Source organism: Puma concolor, chromosome D4, assembly GCF_028749965.1.
Source record: "Puma concolor isolate L17-30 chromosome D4, mPumCon1.1.hap2, whole genome shotgun sequence".
Classification (NCBI taxonomy): domain Eukaryota; kingdom Metazoa; phylum Chordata; class Mammalia; order Carnivora; family Felidae; genus Puma; species Puma concolor.
The window spans coordinates 56881856-56901827 of record NC_141679.1 but is presented as its reverse complement, the minus strand read 5'-3'; the positions used below and the strand labels follow the sequence as shown (position 1 = coordinate 56901827).

The 19972-nt window shown below is 43.4% G+C and overlaps 1 protein-coding gene across 5 annotated transcripts; it reads left to right on the top strand.

Annotated features, from left to right (window-relative positions):
* The first annotated feature begins 48 nt into the window (after nucleotides 1-48).
* On the top strand, nucleotides 49-19364 carry SPMIP6 (sperm microtubule inner protein 6). 5 transcript variants are annotated; one of them, XM_086683394.1, is made up of 7 exons: nucleotides 49-888; nucleotides 13301-13445; nucleotides 15539-15651; nucleotides 16873-16948; nucleotides 17160-17394; nucleotides 18693-18779; nucleotides 19205-19364. In XM_086683394.1, exons 1-7 carry the CDS (start codon nucleotides 754-756, stop codon nucleotides 19308-19310), a joined length of 897 nt encoding a protein of 298 aa, XP_086539520.1. In that variant the 5' UTR covers nucleotides 49-753; the 3' UTR covers nucleotides 19311-19364. The 5 variants fall into 5 exon arrangements, with proteins under 5 accessions (XP_086539520.1, XP_025768526.1, XP_025768518.1 ...); XM_025912741.2 differs by having other exon boundaries at nucleotides 15536-15651; nucleotides 17160-17389; XM_025912733.2 differs by having other exon boundaries at nucleotides 15536-15651.
* The last annotated feature ends 608 nt before the right edge of the window (nucleotides 19365-19972 follow it).

Genomic DNA, 19972 nt, shown 5'->3' with positions numbered 1-19972 from the left:
CATTTCAGTCTGCCTCCACTCATGGGTTCGAGGCCAGGCCTGCCACTGACCTTCTACATGACCCTGGACAAGTCGCTTGATGCCTCGTAACCTCCATTTCTCTTCATCAAAGTGAGAAGTTTGGCCGAGAAGATCTCCAGAGACCTTCTGAACTCTTGGGCTTGGAAGTTGGGCTTTTTTAAAGAGGCTTGAGGTGGGGCGCCTGGGTGGCTCAGTCGGTTAAGGGTCTGACTTCAGCTCAGGTCATGATCTCGCCATCCGTGAGTTCGAGCCCCGCGTCAGGCTCTGTGCTGATAGTTCAGTGCCTGGAGCCTGTTTCAGATTCTGTGTCTCCCTCTCTCTCTGACCCTCCCCCCCGTTTATGCTCTGTCTCTCTCTGTCTCAAAAATAAATAAACGTTAAAAAAAATTTTTTAAATAAATAAATAAATAAATAAATAAATAAAGAGGCTTGAGGCAGTAAGAGGCTGGGGGTGGGAAGGGAATTGGATCTCCTCATCTCTCCAGGGATGGGGCTGAGCCAGGTGATATCATAATGGGCAGTGCCCATCCTAGAGGGGAAAGCAGGGTGGGGTAGGAGCAGGAAGGTTGTAGGGGAGAGAAGCTGAGAGATCCTCCATAGGAGGGGTCACAGCAGCTAGCGGCACCTGCCGGGGTTGGAGGTGTGGGCTATCTGGGAGGTGGTGGAGGTCACTGATGTCTTACAGGAGTCCTTGGTAGGTAAAGCCCACCACGACATCCCCTAGACCTCACTATGTTCCTCTTCTCCCGTAAGACCAAGACCCCCATCAGCACCTACAGTGACTCCTACAGGGCTCCAACCTCTATCAAGGAGGTCTATAAAGACCCACCTCTGTGGGCCTGGGAAGCCAACAAGTTTGTGACCCCGGTAAGTGGGGGCTGGGTGGGCTGGCAGGCCAGAGTGTATGGTCATGTGTGTCTGAATGACTGGTAGTGTGTGGTTGTCATTATGTGTTTGTAATTATTTGTAGCTGTGTGTGTGTGTGTGTGTGTGTGTGTGTGTGCGTACACACGCGTGTGTGTGTTTTATTCATTTGCCTAGTCATGGAATTTATAATAATATATAAAATAGTACAAAATTCTGCCCTCATGGTGCCCTGTTACCCCAACAGAGGAGGAAGGGAAAGACAGATAATTATCAAGAAATAAACAAGTTTTATAAATTATCCAAAATGCTATGTAGGAAATAAACAGATTAATGGAAATAGAAAGTAACCAGGCAGAACTACTTAAATAGAGGGGTCATGGAAGAGCTCTTTCTCGTGGTGACATTGAACTGAGACTGGAAAGATAAGAGAGAAGAACTAGCTCTGTGAAGAGCTCAAAGAATAGGGTTCCAGGCAGAGTGATCAGAAAATGCAAAGGCCCTAAGGCTGCCTGTGGGATATGCCAGGAAATGTGCTATAGGCATGTTTTCATGAATATGTATCACAATCTTCTTGTGTCTGTATGTCTGTGCTTGAAGGTAAGTGGTCAAGTGGGTCTGTGCTGCTTTCACAAAATGGAGACAAGATCTGTGAGTCTACTTGTGACTCTGCTTAAGAGAATTTATCTGTGTGTACCATCCAACAAATGGTGAGTATCTACATGTGCCAGGCACAATGCGGATACGACAATGAAAGCCCAGGCTGTGCCTTTGAAGAGCTCTCAGCAAACAAGGAAACAAAGTAGGGTTGCCCAGTGGATGTACTGGTACAAGAGCTGGAAAGGGGAAAGCATTCCTGGGCAGGTCTACTAAAAGATACTGAAGGAGGAGGCTTCCAGCAGAAAAGAGTTATGGGAAAGGGCAACCTAGAGACAGGGATCCACCAGGAATTAAGAACCGGAGCAGAGAGAGAGGCTAGCCTATGGTGAGAGGAGCCACAGTGGTAGGAGATTTGGAGGCAGAGTTGGGGCTCAGGGCTAGGCTCACAGTGAGGCGGTGAAGGATGAGGGAGGAGGGTATAGGTGAGAGATAAGGAGAGACTGACAGTGAAAAAGGAATTTTTTTAATAGGAGAGAATTTTTTAAATACTGTTTATAAAATAAATACATGCTCAATGCAGAAAATTGGGATAACTCAGACAAGCACAAAGAAGAAAGGCCTATAATCTCAGTATCCAAATTAACCATTGTTAATTTATTATTATATGCCCTTTCAGGAAGCAAGTATCTTTTATGGAAATGGTGTCACATTGTATGCTAACATTTTGAATCTTGCTCTTTTCACATAACCACATATCCAGGTACATTTTCTTGTGTAAAAATATTCTATAATGTCATTTTAATGACTCTATGGTATTTTATTTTATGAATGTACTAAAATATATTTAAGGAATCTTATTGGAAATTTATATTATTTATAAAATTTTGCTAGTATAACCATTTGTGTACATCTGTAGACTTCAACTATTTTCTTAGGATAAATTCTCAAACATGAAATTGTTGGGGGAAATGATATACACACTTCAAAAACTTTTGACACACTTCAAATTGCTATAATAAGGGTTATATGATTTACATGCCCATAAGAAAAATATGAGAGTGCCTGCCTGCTTTTTGACATTCAATAGGAGGGAATTTTAAAAAGTAGAACAATAGCTTTTGGTCACCATCTAGATATAAAGAAGAAAGGACAGATAAGGAATACTCCTGGGTTTGGGGCTCTGGCAACTGGAGGAGAGTTCTATCAACTGAGATTTGGAATTGCAGATTAAAAAGAGATTCAGAGTTCATTTTGGGACAAAAATATTCAAGGACTTCCAAGAGATATCTGGTGAGTAGTTGGATATACTTATGTGAAGCAAAGGGAAGAGGTTTGGCCTACAGATACAGATTTTGAAATCAACATACCGTGGTAGCTAAAGTCATAGGAGTGAACGAGATTGCCAAGGAAGAGTAAGAAGGAGGTCAAGGGTGGACTTCAGAGAATATTGATTGTTTAAGAGGAAAGTAAAGGAAGAAAGTAAAGATGTGGATCTCTTGGATATAGTAACCCTTAGTAATCTGGCCAGACAGCTTCAGTGAGTGGAGACGTGTGAAATCCAGACAGCAGTGAGATTAAAAATGAAGGAAAGGCTTCTCCTTCTGGTAGTATGGTGACCTAGAAACTCTAAAGGGCCCTCCTGCTTCAAAACGACTAGGTCTTGCATAACAGTTTTTATTTTGTTTTGGACTCTCATGCAGATGAGTGGTAAGTATACTTAGAAGGAGGCCCTGAGGATGAATGCCAATATCAGCCCTATAAGCAGGAGTTTATAAGCTAGCTGAAAGGTGAAGAAACTAAATCTTAAACTCCAAACTGAACCAGAAAATTTAGTGATCTCTGGGTCCCTTCCCCCACAACACACATACACACACACATGCACACATGATGAATGTATATCTTCTGTAGTGGAAAATATCCTGAATGTAGGCTTCCAAATATCTTTCAGAGTAAAGTCAATCAAATCTGAGTGCACAATAAGAGATAAAAGGAAACAAACCACCATATGACAGCAGAAACAACAGAAAACAGACTAAAACCACCAAGGACTTCAGATATTGCCTTAACAGTTAAAGAATACAAAATAATTATTATGAAATATTAAAAATAAAATGTGATGGGGTGCTTGAGTGGCTCAGGCAGTTAAGTGCCCGACTTCAGCTCAGGTCATGATCTCACAGCTCGTGAGTTCGAGCCCTGCGTCAGGCTCTGTGCTGACAGCTCAGAGCCTGGAGCCTGTTTCGGATTCTGTGTCTCCCTCTCTCTCTGCCCTTCCCCACTCACACTCTGTCTCTCTCTCCTTCAAAAATAAATAAACATTAAAAAAATCATTTAAAAAATGAAATCATCAAAATGAGCAAGCAACAAGTGATTATATTTTTTAAAGACCAGACAAATGTAAAAAAGAACCAAATGGAAATTTTAGAAATAAAAAATATACGTGTTAAAACCAAAAACTCAAATAAAAATAAAAAAACAAAAACTCAGTGGATGGGTCAAAGGGCAGATTAGACACAGTTGAGCATCAATGAAATGACAGAAACAGACATTCCATGCTCATGGATTAGAACAAATATTGTTAAAATGTCTCCACTATCCAAAGCAATCCAAAGCAGGATTTAATGCAATCCCTATCAAAATACCAACAGCATTTTTCATAGAACTAGAATAAACAATTCTAAAATTTGTATGAAACCACAAAAGACCCCAAATAGCCAAAGCAATTTTAAAAAAGAAAACCAAGCTGGAGGCATCACAATTCCAAACTTCAAATTATATTAAAAACTGTAGTAATCAGGGGCACCTGGGTGGCTCAGTCCATTGGTTGACTGACTTTTGATTTCGACTCAGGTCATGATCTCATGGTTCGTGGGTTCAAGCCCCACGTTGGGCTCTGTGCTGACAGTGTGGAGCCTCCTTGGGATTCTCTCTCTCCCTAGCTCTCTGCCCCTCCCCCTGCTTGTGCTGGCTCTATCTCTCTCAAAGTAAATAAACATTTTTTAAAAAGCTGTAGTAATCCAAACAGTATGGTGCTGGCACAAAAATAGACACAAAACAATAGAACAGAATAGAAAACCCAGAGATAAACTCACAACTATATGGTCAATTAATCTTTGATAAAGCAGGAAAGAATATCCAATGGAAAATGGAAGTCTCTTCAACAACTGGTGTTGGGAAAATGGGACATCAACATGGAACAGAAAGAAACTGTACCACTTTCTATACACAAAAAGTTCAAATGGATTAAAACATAAATGTGTGACCTGAAACCATAAAAATCCTAGAAGAGTACACAGGTAGTAACCTCTAACATTGCCTGTAGCAATTTTTTTTTTCTAGATATGTCTCCTGAGGTGAGGGAAACAAAAGCAAAAGTCAACTATTAGGTCTACATCAAAATAAAAAGCTTCTGCATGGCAAGGAAACAATCAACAAAACTAAAAGGAAACCTTACAGGAGATGCCTCAGTGACTCAGTCAGTTAAGCTTCAGACTCTTGGTTTTGGCTCAAGTCATGATCTCATGGTTTGTGGGATGGAGCCCTGAGTAAAGTTCTGCACTGGCAGTGTGGAGCCAGCATGGGATTCTCTCTCTCCCCCTCTCTCTGCCCCTCCTCAGCTCTCTCTCTCTCTCTCTCAAAGTAAATGAATAAACTTTTCAAAAAAATTTTTTTAATTTTTAATTAAAAAAAATTTAAAGGCAATCTACAGAATGGGAGAAGGTATTTGCAAATGACATATCCAATAAAGGGTTAATATCTAAAATATATAAAGAACTTTTAAAACTCACCCACAAAAGAAATAATCCAATTTTTAAATGGGCAGAAGACAAGAACAAATATTTCTCTAAGGAAGACATACAGATGACTAAAATCAACAACACAAGACACAACAGGGGTTGGTGAAGATGTGGAAAAATGAGAACCCTCTGATACCATTGATGGGAATGCAAACTGGTACAGCCACTGTAGAGGTTCCTTAAAAAATTAAAAATAGAACTACCCAATGATCCAGCAATCACACTACTAGGTATTTACCCAAAGAATACAAAAACGCTAATTCAAAGGGATACGTGCAGCTCTATGTTTATAGCACATTATTTACAATAGCCAAGATATGGAAGCAGCCCAAGTGTCCATCGACTGATGAATGAAGATATGGTATATATATATATATATATATACACAATGGAATATTATTCAGCCAATAAAAAAGAGTGAAACCTTGCCATTTGTAATGATATAGATAGAGCTAGAGGGTATAATGCTAAGTGAAATAAAAACAAATACCATGGGGCGCCTGGGTGGCGCAGTCGGTTAAGCGTCCGACTTCAGCCAGGTCACGATCTCGCGGTCCGTGAGTTCGAGCCCCGCGTCAGGCTCTGGGCTGATGGCTCAGAGCCTGGAGCCTGTTTCCGATTCTGTGTCTCCCTCTCTCTCTGCCCCTCCCCCATTCATGCTCTGTCTCTCTCTGTCCCAAAAAATAAATAAACGTTGAAAAAAAAATTTAAAAAAAAAACAAAAAAAACAAAAAAAAAACAAACAAATACCATGGTTTCACTCATGTGGAATCTAAGAAACAAAACAAATGAGCAAAGAGGGAAAAAGAGAGAGAGAGAAACCAAGAAACAGACTCTTAACTATAGAGAACAAACTGATAGTTATCAGAGGTGAGGTGGGTTGAGGGATGGGTTAAATAGATGATAGGGATTGAGGAGTGTACTTGTTGGAATGAGCACTGGGTGATATATAGAATTGTTGAATCACTATAAAGTACACATGAAAATAATACAACACTGTATGTTAACTAACTGGAATTTAAAAAGAAATGTTTTTAAATGTCAGTGAAATGAAAGAGCAAAAGAAATTTCCCAGAATGCAGCACAGAGACCCAGTGTTAAAAAATATAAAAGAAACATTAAGCAATATGAAAAGACAGAAGAAGATCCCATACACATCTACTCAGAGTCTCAGAAGGAAGGAGCAGAAAGGAGAATAGGCATTATCTGAAGAGAAAATGGCTCCAAAATTTCCAGAACTAATGAAAGAAATGAATCCACAGATATAGAATTAAATAAAAGGAATTTCACACTCTGGTACCACACAGTGGAACTTCGTAACACCAGCTTAAGAGATGACCTTAAAAACAGGCAGAGAAAAATTATTTTCAACCTCTCTTCCTTTCAGGAATAAAAGTAAGATAAAGATATTTACAGGCAAACAAAAACTAAAGTGTTTACTACCATCAGACCTGTAATAAAAGAACTTCTAAAGGACGTACTTTGGGGAGAAGGAAAGTGATCACATAAGGAAGGTCCGAGATGCAAAAAACAATGGTGAGCTAAGAAATTAGTAAACATAAGATAAATTTAAGCAACCAATGTCAATGAAAATAATTGTGATTTTTAATTTGTTAAATTTAAGAAAAGAGCCAAAATTTGGAAAACAACATGAGATAAGTTGTATATTGGAAAACAATATCATGTAAGATGCAAAGGTAAGAAAGGAATACAAAAACCTTATTATTTACAGATGATACAGTTGTATTATTAGAATAAGAATTTAGAAAGTTGGGTGAATATAAGATAAAAAGTCAATGACATTTCTTTTTTTTGACATTTCTTTACATCAACAGCAAATATTTAGAAAGCATTATTTTATTTTATTTTATTTTTTAAAATTTTTCATGTATTTATTCATTTTAAGTAATCTCTACACCCAACTTGTGGCTCAAACTCATGACCCCAAGATCCAGAGTGGTGTGCTTTTCCTACAGAGGCAGCCAGGAGCCCCAGGAAGCATAATTTAAAATATATATCTATATAGGGGTGCCTGAGTGGATCAGTAGTTTAAGCATCTGACTCTTGATTTTGGCTCAGATCATGATCTCACCGTTCATGAGATCAAGCCCCCCATCAAGCTCTGTGCTGACAGCGTGGAGCCTGCTTGGGCTTCTCTCTCTCCCTGTCTCTCTGCCCCTCCCTCACTCATGCTTTCTCTCTCTCTCTCTCTCTCTCTCTCTCTCTCAAAAATAGATATTTCTAAATAAAAATTAAAAGATATATACACAGATACATACATATATGTATATCATTCTAGCAAGAAGAAACAAAAGTAAGTAGAAATAAATCTGTGTATAAAACTATATGGATAATATAAAACTTTTAATACTTAAGAATATAAATAAATGGAGAAGTATAACATGTTTTTGGATTGGAAGAATGACCAACATAAAAATTCAAAGCAATTCTCAACAGTATTTTTTGAAGAATTTGAAAAGCTGTTTCTAAAATTTATAGAGGGGTGCCTGTCTGGCTCAGTCAGTAGAGAATACAACTCTTGATCTTGAGGTCATGAGTTCAAATCCTACCTTGGGTATAGAGATGACTTTTTTAAAAATTGAAATTTATAGAGAAAAGCAGAGGCCCCAGAAATAACTAAAACACACCAGAGAAGGAGGAGATTTGCCCAGTCAGAAAGTAGTATTATTACTAAGCTATAGAAATTTATAAAGCATAGTATTACTGTAGGGACAGCCAAATTGATTGATAGAGAATGAAACAGATCAGATACGGAGCCATATATAAGTATATATGGGAACGATATACAACAGAGATGATTGAAAGTAAAGCTATGGGAAAAGATATATCACACTTGGGGTAGCATTACAAATCAGTGGATGGGGGAGAGATAGACTATTCAATGAGACAATCGGTTGTCCATATGGATAAAAAGAAAACTGATTCCTAACTCACACCCAACTTCAATAGCAATTCCTGACAGATTAAAGGCTTAAATATAGAAAGTAAAACTATAGCTTTTAGAAGAAAATATAGGACATTATCTCCATTATCTTAGAGTATGATTGTATTTCTTAAGTTACAAAAGTACTACATAAAGGAAGAGATTAATAAATTCATATATGTTAAAATTAAGAACTTCTGTTCATTAAAAGACACTATAAAGAAAATGAAGATACAAGCCACAGAAAGAAAATATTTGCAACATGTAATTGACAAAGGATTAGTACATGGAATATACAACTATAATTGTCTGGGCTAAAATTTACGTATGTATTTTGACTCTCTCCTGAAACTCTCTAAAACTCCTGTAAATGGAGTTTAACACATAAACTCACAAGAGTAGTAAGAGACAGAAGGGACAATGGTAGCAAAATTTCAGAGGCTTGAAAGTACAATAAATAAGTAGTACCTGACAGCAGATCTGAGAAAGCGGAATCCAAGCCAGCAGAAGGGAACACAAGACATAATTCAAATTAAAACTGCAGAATTTTCAAAAAAGCTCAGGAATTGGTAATACTAGGCTTCTCTGTAACTGAAGATGGGAAAGAACCAAGGCTAAAATAAGGATGTTTTGAAAGCCATTTAAGAAGCAGTTAAACCCGGGGCATCTGGGTGGCTCAGTTGGTTTAGCATCTCTTGATTTCAGCTCAGGCTATGATCCCAGGGTCATAGGATTGAGCCCCACTTCAGGTTCTGTGCTGGGCATGGAGCCTGCTTGGGATTCTCTCTCTCCCTCTGCCCCTCTACCTCTCTCTCTCTCAAAAAAAAAAAAAAACCCAGCTAAACCCACTAATCCCCTCTTCTATTCCATGCCATGGGGTGACTGCCTGCCCCACCTCTGCAAAAGTTAGAAGGCTTATCTTTTGGTGAGGATCTCAGGCCCAGTTGAAAGCAGGGTACCATATTGAAAACAGGTGAACCTCTACAGACTGAATCCTAAAACCCCCAGCACCTCTCTTCTCCACTAGGTTCTCAGAACACTGGCAGCCTAGGTCACCACCTGCAGGCCAGAGATTGAGTCTCTTCTGAAAGATCTGATCAGCCCAAGAGGAAAGACCTACAGATACTGACAGAATTTGACAAAAGTAGTTTAGCCAAGCCATCCTACAATGATTCTCATGGTTGATAAAGCCCACCCACAGCTCAAAGCCTCCAGTAAGCTTTTTTAGTCTCCCACTCATAAATGTGAGTAGACAATCAAAAATACACACATCTTCCCTGATGAACATGGATGCAAAAATCCTCAACAAGGTATTAACCAACCGGATCCAACAATACATAAAAAAAATTATTCACCACGACCAAGCGGGATTTATAACTGGGATACAGGGTTGGTTCAATATCCGCAAAACAACGTGATTCATCACATCAATAAAAGAAAGGACAAGAACCATATGATCCTCTCAATAGATGCAGAGAAAGCATTTGACAAAATACAGCATCCTTTCTTGATAAAAACCCTCAAGAAAGTAGGGATAGAAGGAGCATACCTTGAGATCATAAAAGCCATATATGAACGACCCAACGCTAATATCATCCTCAATGGGGAAAAACTGAGGAACAAGACAGGGATGTCCACTCTTGCCACTGTTATTCAACATAGTATTGGAAGTCTTAGCCTCAGCAATCAGACAACACAAAGAAATAAAAGGCATCCAAATCGGCCAGGAGGAGGTCAAACTTTCACTCTTCACAGATGACATGTTACTCTATATGGAAAACTCAAAAGATTCCACCAAAAACTGCTAGAACTGATCCATGAACTCAGCAAAGTGGCAGGATATAAAATCAATGCACAGAAATCGGTTGCATTCCTGTACACCAACAATGAAGTGACAGAAAGAGAAATCAAGGAATCGATCCCATTTACAGTTGCACAAAAAACCATAAAATACCTAGGAATAAATCTAACCAAAGAGGTGAAAAATCTATACACTGAAAACTATAGAAAGATTATGAAAGAAATTGAAGAAGTCACAAAAAAAAAAAAAATGGAAAAAGATTCCATGGTCCTGGATAGGAAGAACAAATATTGTTAAAATGTTGATACTACCCAAAGCAATCTACATATTCAATGCAATCCCTATCAAAGTAACACCAGGATTCTTCACAGAGCTAGAACAAATAATCCTAAAATTGATATGGAATCAGGAAAGACCCCAAATAGCCAAAGCAATCTTGAAAAAGAACACCAAAGCAGGAGGCATCACAATCCCAGACTTCAAGCTATACTACAAATCTGTAATCATCAAGACAGTATGGTACTAGCACAAGAACAGACACTCAGATCAATGGAACGGAAGAGAGAACCCAGAAATGGACCCACAAATGTATGGCCAACTAATCTTTGACAAAGCAGGAAAGAATATCCAATGGAATAATGACAGTCTCTTCAGCAAGTGGTGCTGGGAAAACTAGACAGCGACATGCAGAAGAATGAACCTGAACCACTTTCCTACACCATACACAAAAACTCAAAATGGATGAAAGACCTCAATTTAAGACAGGAAGCCATCAAAATCCTCGAGGAGAAAGCAGGCAAAAACCTCTTTGATCTTGACCACAGCAACTTATTACTCAACACGTCTCTGGAGGCAAGGGAAACAAAAGCAAAATTGAACTACTGGGACCTCATCAAAATAAAAAGTTTCTGCACAGTGAAGGAAACAATCAGCAAAACTAAAAGGCAACTGACAGAATGGGAGAAGATATTTGCAAATGACATATCAGATAAAGGGTTAGTATCCAAAATCTATAAAGAACTTATCAAACTCAACACCCAAAAAACAAATAATCCAGTGAAGAAATGGGCAAAAGACATGAATAGACACTTCTCCAAAGAAGACATCCAGATGGCCAACCGACACACGAAAAAATGCTCCACATCACACATCATCAGGGAAATATAAATCAAAACCACACTGAGATACCACCTTACAGCTGTCAGAATGGCTAACATTAACAACTCAGGCAACAACAGATGTTGGTGAGGATGTGGAGAAAGAGGATCTCTTTTGCATTGTTGGTGGGAATGCAAGCTGGTGCAGCCACTCTGGAAAACAGTATGGAGGTTCCTCAAAAAACTAAAAATAGAACTACCCTACGACCCAGCAATTGCACTACTAGGCATTTATCCACAGGATACAGATGTGCTGTTTCGAAGGGACACATGCACTCCCATGTTTATAGCAGCACTATCAACAATAGCCAAAGTATGGAAAGAACCCAAATGTCCATCGATGGATGAATGGATAATGGAGTATTAGTAATCAAAAAGAATGAAATCTTGCCACTTGCAACTACATGGATGGAACTGGAGGGTATTATGCTAAGTGAAATTAGTCAGAGAAAGACAAAAATCTTATGCCTTCACTCATATGAGGACTTTAAGAGACAAAAGAGATGACCATAAGGGACGGGAAACAAAAATAATATAAAAACAGGGAGGGGGACAAAACAGAAGAGACTCATAAATATGGAGAACAAACTGAGGGTTGCTGGAGAGGTTGTGGGAGGGGGGATGGGCTAAATGGGTAAGGGGCACTAAGGAATCTACTCTTGAAATCATGGTTTCACTATATGCTAACTAATTTGGATATAAATTTTAAAAAATAAAAAATAAAATTTAAAAAAATCAATGGGAAAAATTTAAATGGTTCTATAAAAAAATACAGACATCTGAGTAAAGCCTCTGAGGGAAAATTGATAATGTCAATGAGTTCTTTTAAATGACTCTGTGTGTGTATGTGTGTGTGTATGATTGTATAGATCTACATCTGTATGTGTGCATGTATGTATGTATGTATGCATAAAGGTCAGGGGAATGCCAAGTCATGGGGCTCTTTTACTCATATGGAGTACGACTGTGCAGGGGTCTGCCCACAAAACAAAACCTCAGCTGGGCACAGAGATCCAAGAAACCCCTCAGCTGCAAGGTTTTCAGGGAAATAGGGACACCAGGTCTAATCTTGGCCAAGAGAAGACTTTGCCCTTCATATCATAAGGGAAAAATGTGGGTACACATTTCCAGCACCTTGCTTTTCCACTATTTCCACCACATCCCAGCACCTTGCTGCCCACTATTAGGAAGTCCTTTCTGGTCTCTGACTTTGCTGATTGTCCCACCTCTGTAACCCAGCTGCCTTTTCATACAGCTGCTTGCAGAGATCTATTGTATCACAACTAACTTGGTATTCTGCCCTCAGCTGAGAACAAGGGAACCCCAAAGGTAGGTCTTAATCAGGAATTCCATAGATCTAGCCAAACAAGGGTTTGGGAGAGGGTTTGGGAGGGTTGTAGGAGATAAGACTAAGATGAGGTAAACCCCAAGAAGCAGAGGGACCCAGGGCCTCAAACAAGAGGAGGAAAAAGGTCAGGGTAGGATAAGGACTAGGGCAAAGTGAATGTCAGGGCCAAGGGTAATATCAGTGTCAAGATCAGAGCCACAGTAGACTCAGGGTCAAGTTGGAGTCAGGGAATTCAATTTTAAATGAGGTGTCCTTCCAGCCCCATCCTACATATCCTTCAAGGTGCCAGATTTCCAGAGAGCACTCCCTGCCCAAAATACCTGCATAAGGTAGCTGGATCCAAGGACAGCCAGCTTTTCCCGAGGCTCCAGGTTATACCAGGGGTCTATTGGTCTGTTGGACACCCAGGCCCTGCTCCCAGATAGCACACAGTCTGGAAGAACGAGGACAGAAATACCCAGCTCTTCCCTTAAAGATCTCCCAGTCAAGAAAAAGAAATGAGAACATCAGAAAAGCACTCTGAGGACAAATGCCTGGCTCCAAGCCTGAGCCTTAGATAGAAAGAAAGGAGCAAAGTGTAATTCAAACAAACAAAAAAAAACTATGCAGAGGGGGCCAAGACTGGCATGAGGATCCCTCTGGCATAGGGAGGAGTGTTGACCCACCTGGGCTGACTTTCTCAATAGGGGCTGTATCTGAGTCCAGCAGGACACCAAGGCTGGAGCCTGTATGAACCTAGCTATTTCCTCCCCCTCTCCCTTTGCCCAGGGCCTGACTCAGACTATGCAGCGCCACGTGGATCCTGAAGCCCTGCAGAAGATGGTCAAATGTGCTGTGCAGGACTACAGCTATAAGAGTTCCATAGCAGGCCACCCCTACTTTCCTGAGAAATACTGGCTCTGTCAAGAGGAAGGTAGGTCCTCACCCCTTACTCAACTCTGACCCCACTCAGTGACCTTAACAATGACCCTTAACCTTAGTCCAACTTGGATCCTGATGTCCACCCTGATCCCATATCAACTTTATCCTCACCCATAATCTGGGCTTCTCCAATCACCTCCACCCCAGCTTGACTCCCAACCACCTGACCTGACCCTGTTCCTGACCCTATTCCTGACCCTAGAGGAGGAGACCCAGGCCCTGCCTTTTGGGAGTTTCATACCTGTGCCAAAGAACCAGAAGATGCCTGGGTCTTATCCCTAGAGAGATGGAGGGAGTATTAACCTCCTCCAAACAAATCCCTCCAGGTATATTCCAGTGCCATCTTTTCCCATCTTCTTAGTGACCCTCTTCTATCACTGTCCCCATCTCTGCTGCATCTCTCTGCCCTAGCACACCTCTTTCCCCCCAACCGGAAGCCTTTTCTAATCCCTTCCTTCCTAAAAATTCTCTTAGTCTTCCCCTTCTCAACTAAGATTCTTGGAAACATAGTCTACACTCGGTGTCTCTACTTCCTCACTCCTTCTTACACCTTATGACAAATTATCTTTCCCATTTGGTTAGATGTTTATGAGGTCTCCCCGTACATTCCAAAAGACCAGAGTCTTGTCTCATTTACAGTTGTGCCCTCCATCTAGAACACCATCAGGCCTAATAAGTATTTATTGAATTAATTGATGATAAATATTTACCCAGTTGAAATTGGGAGTCTGAATCTCCTACACTCAAACATTAAAACTGCTCTTGTGTAGTTCTAATTACCACATCCATGGGACTTTTCAATTTTTACCTCATGAGACCTACACTATGCATTTCAGTCTCTGATCACTCTTTCCTTCTTGAAATTCCTTCCTTCCTCAGCTTCTCTGATGCTTCATTTGCCTGGGTCTCTTATCCCCCCATCCTGGAAATGTGGGGTTCCTTGGGGTGCTAATCTGAGCCCTCTTCTCTCCTTACTCCTCTCCTAAGACCATTTTATCTAACAATGTCTTAAACGACAACTCTCTTTATTTCTATCCTTGACTTCTCACCAGAATTCCACTCTCCATCGGATTATAGTCAACTTTACCTGAATGTCCCCCAACACCTCAAACTTAGTATTTCCAACTCACCAATCCAGAACTCCAAATCCCAACACACTGTCCCACCCATAAACACACCTGCTCTTCCTCTAGGGCTCCTACACCTCCTTCCCTGGTGTCTCTCACATGTGTTCTTTCAGAGTGTTAGGGCAGTAGATCACAGATGGCCTTTAGGATAGACTTAGATGACTGGGTGAGTGGGGTTTTGAAGGATTTTTAGGTAGAGAAGTGTCTTGGTCTGATTTTCATTTGTGAAAATCTATGTAGAGATTGGATTTAGGATTTCAAGAGGAGACAGGGAGGTTAGTAGGCTAATTGTAATAATAGTTTTCTATGTACCAGGCATTGTTCCAAGCTTTTTACATATATTAACTCACTGAAATCTCACAACAACCCTGTGAGGTATATCGTACTATTACCCCATTTTAAAATTGAGAAGACTGAGACACAGTGAAATTAATTAATTCAGTCAAGGTCATATAGAGCTAATATTTGGCAGAGCTGAGATTTGAACCCCAAATGTCTGTGGAGTTCATTCTATTAATCACGACATGATATTGTCTCCTGCTTATGGTACTGAAGAGATACAGAGGTGAGATCATGGGGGACTGGAAGAGGGGATAGATTCAAGTGATTTTAAGGATGCAGAATAAGCAAATTTTGGAGCCTGGATGTGGAAGATGAGAGGGAGGAATTGGGAGAAGGATCCATTTTCAGGCTGGCTGATTCAGAGAGGGTGGTGCCAGGATGCAAAGTGATCAGCTCAAAGGATCCAGACCCCACTCAGGAGCTTGGCTTAGGTGAAAAATGGCCTACATCTCAGTGTCCAAATCTGGGGACAGGCTGGTCTTGACTGGCCTGAGGGATATTAGTAAGAGTCCAGCTTTGTGCTGGGGATCAGAGGAGAAACATCTAGGGAGACCTGGATCCTGGGGTAGAATAAGGAATAACAATGTCTTATGTCTCTATCCCTATGATCAAGTAGACAAATGCAACCCATACTACCTATGTGGTGACCGGTATAACACATGGAGGATGGGACCTTACAACTGTACCAGCTGGAACAAATATACCACATGCCTTCCCCAGCTACCTAAGGTATCTACTGTGACCAACCCAGATGCCTGTGGTCTGGGACACACACCTCCCTCCCCTTTTAAACCACAGTGACGGGGCGCCTGGGTGGCTCAGTGGGTTGAGCATCCAGATTTGGCTCAGGTCATGATCTCACGGTGCATGAGTTCGAGCCCCGCGTCGGGCTCTGTGCTGACAGCTCAGAGCCTGGAGCCTGCTTTGGATTCTGTGTCTCCTCCTCTCTCTCTCTCTGCCCCTCTCCTGCTTATGTTCTGTCTCTCTCTCTCTCTCAAGAATAAATAAACTTTAAAAAAATGTAAAAAAAATAAAAAATAAGAAAATAAACCACAGTGACCAATTAGTTCCTCATCCCTTTCCCACCAGCAATGTTCCAGGGCTCTTTCCCAAGTGTGAAATTAGGGTTTGTATCTTCTAGGGGACAAGGGAGCCCAGGAATGGAGCTGTGTGAAAAACTCCTGGTCCCCTGGATCCCAAACTTTGGTGGGGCTCTGTGGGGACACAACTAGTGTGCACTCCCTGACTTGCTACCTTCCTGAAGCTTACCACCTGGCCCCTTCCCACAAGGTCTAGCCAAGAAGTCAATGACCTGCTCCACTCTCCTCTCCTTTATGATGTGAGCATGGGAATTGGAGGGAGATCAAGGCCACCCAGTGGCAGTGTAGATAGATACAGAAGAGTCTTCTAAGGAGATAGGAAGGAGCCCAGGCCAGAGGAAAGAGGAAATTTGAGAGGATGGGAGGCCAGAGCAGAGGTTCTCAACTGTAGGCTGATGGCTGAGCTCGGGTTTACTGAACACTTGTGAATCAGAACTTCCTCAAGAATCAGAATTTTTCACAAGTTCTCCAGGTGATTCTGATGGACAGGCAATATTGTAGTATTGACACTCCCTCTCCTCAATTAGAGACACACCGAGACACAACCACACAGAAGCTAGACAAAGAGAGGTAAAATCAAAGGCAAAGGCTGAGGCAGGGTTGCCAGAGGTCCAGGTCCAGACCTGTCCACCTACAGCTCCACTTCCTTCCCTCCCCTTCCCTTCCCCGGAAGCAGAGTAAATGCGTTGCCGGGTGACAGTCCTAAACACTCAGAGCCTGGGACAGTAGGGGATCATCTGGAGGGCAGGAGAAGACATGGCCTGGAACTGGTCCGGAGGTTCAGGGAGGACCCCCAAAAGGAGGAACCCTTCCAGGTCAGAGTTTGAGGTACCATGTGTGCCACTTCCAGGAGGCTGGAATGGAGACAGCTGTTCGAGGAATGCCCTTGCAGTGCCCTCCTAAGCCGGAACGACTCAATGCCTACGGTAACAGATGGTGGTCGGTGGTGGGGTAGACCAGAAGGGCGGTGGGATGGGACCTAGGGGACTGAGCAGAGGATAAAGGTTCTATAGAGGGTGTAATCCTGTCTCTACCTGTCCCTGTTTTTGTCTCCATCTCTTCCTGTCTCTGACCCTGTCTCTTCCCTTTCCTGTAACTCTGTATCTGGGTCTCCTGGGCTTGGGGCCGCGGATGTAGAGCGTGAGGTGGTGGTGAATATGTTGAACTCGCTGTCACGGAACCAGCGGCTGCCGCAGATCACTCGCCGATGCGGGTGCGTGGACCCGCTGCCGGGCCGCCTGCCCTTCCAGGGTTATGAAAGCTCTTGCTCAGGCCGCCACTACTGTCTACGCGGGATGGACTACTACGTGACCAGAGCACCCTGCACGGAACGCCGCCACCGGCCTTTGTGCGCAGAGCAGCCGACTGTAAGGTTCGCTGGGCAGCTCCAGCCTTAGACTGGCCCCTCTCCCGAACAAGCCCCGCCCCCCGGGGGTCCAGTTTACCCCGGCTGTGCGTGCCCTATCCCTCACCATTTCTAGCTCTGCCCTACCCCTATGCCAGACCCTACCCCACTTGCAGCCGCCTCTAACCCGTACAGGGCCCTGTCCTGTTCTGCCCTCCGGCCCCAGGGCCTGAGCTGAGCCCTGAGACCGGAGAACCTGCACGAAGATTCCCCCAGGTTCCTGGCCCTATCCGTCCCGAACTGGGCTCAAGGTCAACCTGGCTCCTGGACCTGTTCTAGAGGCCCCACCCGGAAGGTTGTGGGGTTGGGGGGCAGAGGGTTGTTTGTTTTTTGTTTTTGTTTGTTTTGTTTTGTTTTGTTTTGAGGAAGAAACCCTCTGCACACCAGTCGGTCGCATCCCCTTCCCACACTTCGTTCCCTATCTGGATACCAGGTCCTGGAGACGCAGGTTCTAGCCTGCGGAGTGCCATGTATGCTCAAAAAAGTGGCTTGTGTTCCTGGGTCTTGGTCACTGTCGACAACGGGCAGGGTCATTGCCCTGTGTTGTGTGAGCAAGGAAATAGTAACCGCATTACCAGAGGGGCCCTGACCTCGGAGCACCTCTGAAAGTGGACAACTTAGCGTGTTACTGTTGAGGAAACAGGCCCAGAGCTCAGCTACAACCTTAACTGCAGCGCAGCCTTCTCCCTGCACCAGATGGCAGTCGAAGCGGGCTGAGTCTGGGAGAACTCCAAAGTCCCCTGGGGGTCTTAGCTTGGGAGAGGAAGGGGGGGGGGTCCTGGATCCTGTTCCTAACCCCTGGTGATTCCCTCCCCGCCCCCCCCCCCCCAGCCCTTTCCCAGAGAGTCTGATTCATTGTGCGAGGCTGAGTCTCATCCCTCACAAGGGCAGAGGGGCGGGGGGAGCGAGAAAGTTCCTGAGCCTTAGAAATGCCGTTAATGCTGGAATAGCTGCCCTTCGGTGGAGAGGATCCCGGGGCTCCCAGGTCTTCAACGACTGGAGCCCAGCCCTCCCCAGAGTCCACCGTGCTCCATGGCCCAGCCTGGGCGGCAGAAACGAGGCCTAACGAGGATAGGGACTTTCAGATGTCTTCCCAGAGGTGATGCTTCCTTCGGTGGGGTCTTGAAAGGCCAAGAGGCAGGAGGGGAGGATCTCCGAGCCATAGGACTGACACCTGAAGCGCTGCTAGGAACCTTGGTGTGGGGTTGGGAATAGGATTAAATCAGAAGGCCCGACGTCCTCCTGCCCAACACTTCCTCTTCCAGGGGTGTATCGCCCTGCGAGCACCGGCCCGGAATGCAATGTGCTGTTATAACTCCCCCGCCGTCATACTACCCTTGTCCGAACCTTAGGTAAGTCTGGCGGAAACACATTGCAAATGCGCTTAGCGCAGCGAGGACCGCGGAGACAGTTGTCCGCTGCGATGCACTGATTGGAAGATACCACCAGGGGGCGCTAGTACCATGGGGACGTCAAAGCTGGCAAGGGAATGGAGAACCCCATGAGAGGGCACGGAGGCTGGCATGGAAGGGTCCGCAGGTTGGCAGTGGGGCTTAGACTCAAGAGATCAAAGCATTAGGTTCAGGGCTTGAAGATAAGAAATTAATGTCAGGGAGTGTGTATTGGGAATCAGAAATTTAACAATAGAATCTAAGATCAGGAGGTCAGTGTTAGAGCATGGGGCAGTATTAGGGGCAAATGTTGGGACACAGTTAGCACTGAGAATTGGAATCAGACCTATGAGCGTCTAAAAGAACTGACCCATTTCTCCCCACAGATGGGACACAAGTCACTTCAAGAAGACCGGTGGCCCCCAAAGAAACAACTATGTCATCCACCCTGAGTTTGTGTCTGAAACCTATCCTGATTGCCACTGCTGGTAGAGCCCAGCCTGGTGGGGACAAGGGGGCTGAGCAGTAAATAAACTCTTCACCCCAGAGGCTGCTTCCTGCATCCTTACCAGCAGGATCTGGCAGTGAGGAGCCAGTCACTCAGGCCTCTGCCAAGCCCCCTCTGAGCTGTAGTTTCTCAGTCATCCTGCTCTGAGCCCTCCTTGCCCCCATCTCAGCCCTCCCTGCCCCCATCTCAGTGTTTCTCTTGGGTGGCCCTGAGTGCCCTCCTGATAGATAACATCAGCTGGTGATCTCCCCTCCACCCAAACTAACGGGTCTACCTAGCCATGCAGGGAGGGCGCAAGGACCTCACACCCAGGAGGTCCCTCCAGCTGACATTTCTTCAGTATCTCCCAAACCTAGATGTTCCCTCACTGCCACATCACAGTGGACCCAGAATCTTCCATTCTGCAGTCAGAGACCTATCCCTATACCCAAAGCTTTGATCTCTTCTCCCAGAGTCTCCATCACAGTCCCCCAAAAGTCTATGTCCAGACACCCTTACTGCCCTGCCTTACCCAAGTCCAAAAGTCCAAAACATAACATTAGAGGGTTTCATGACTAAGAAATTTCAAACTACAAAGCAAAGCCTTGTTTCTCTGTCCCTCTAGAAGTAAGGGGTGGGGTGTTCTGGAATCTCTGGGATCTTTAGC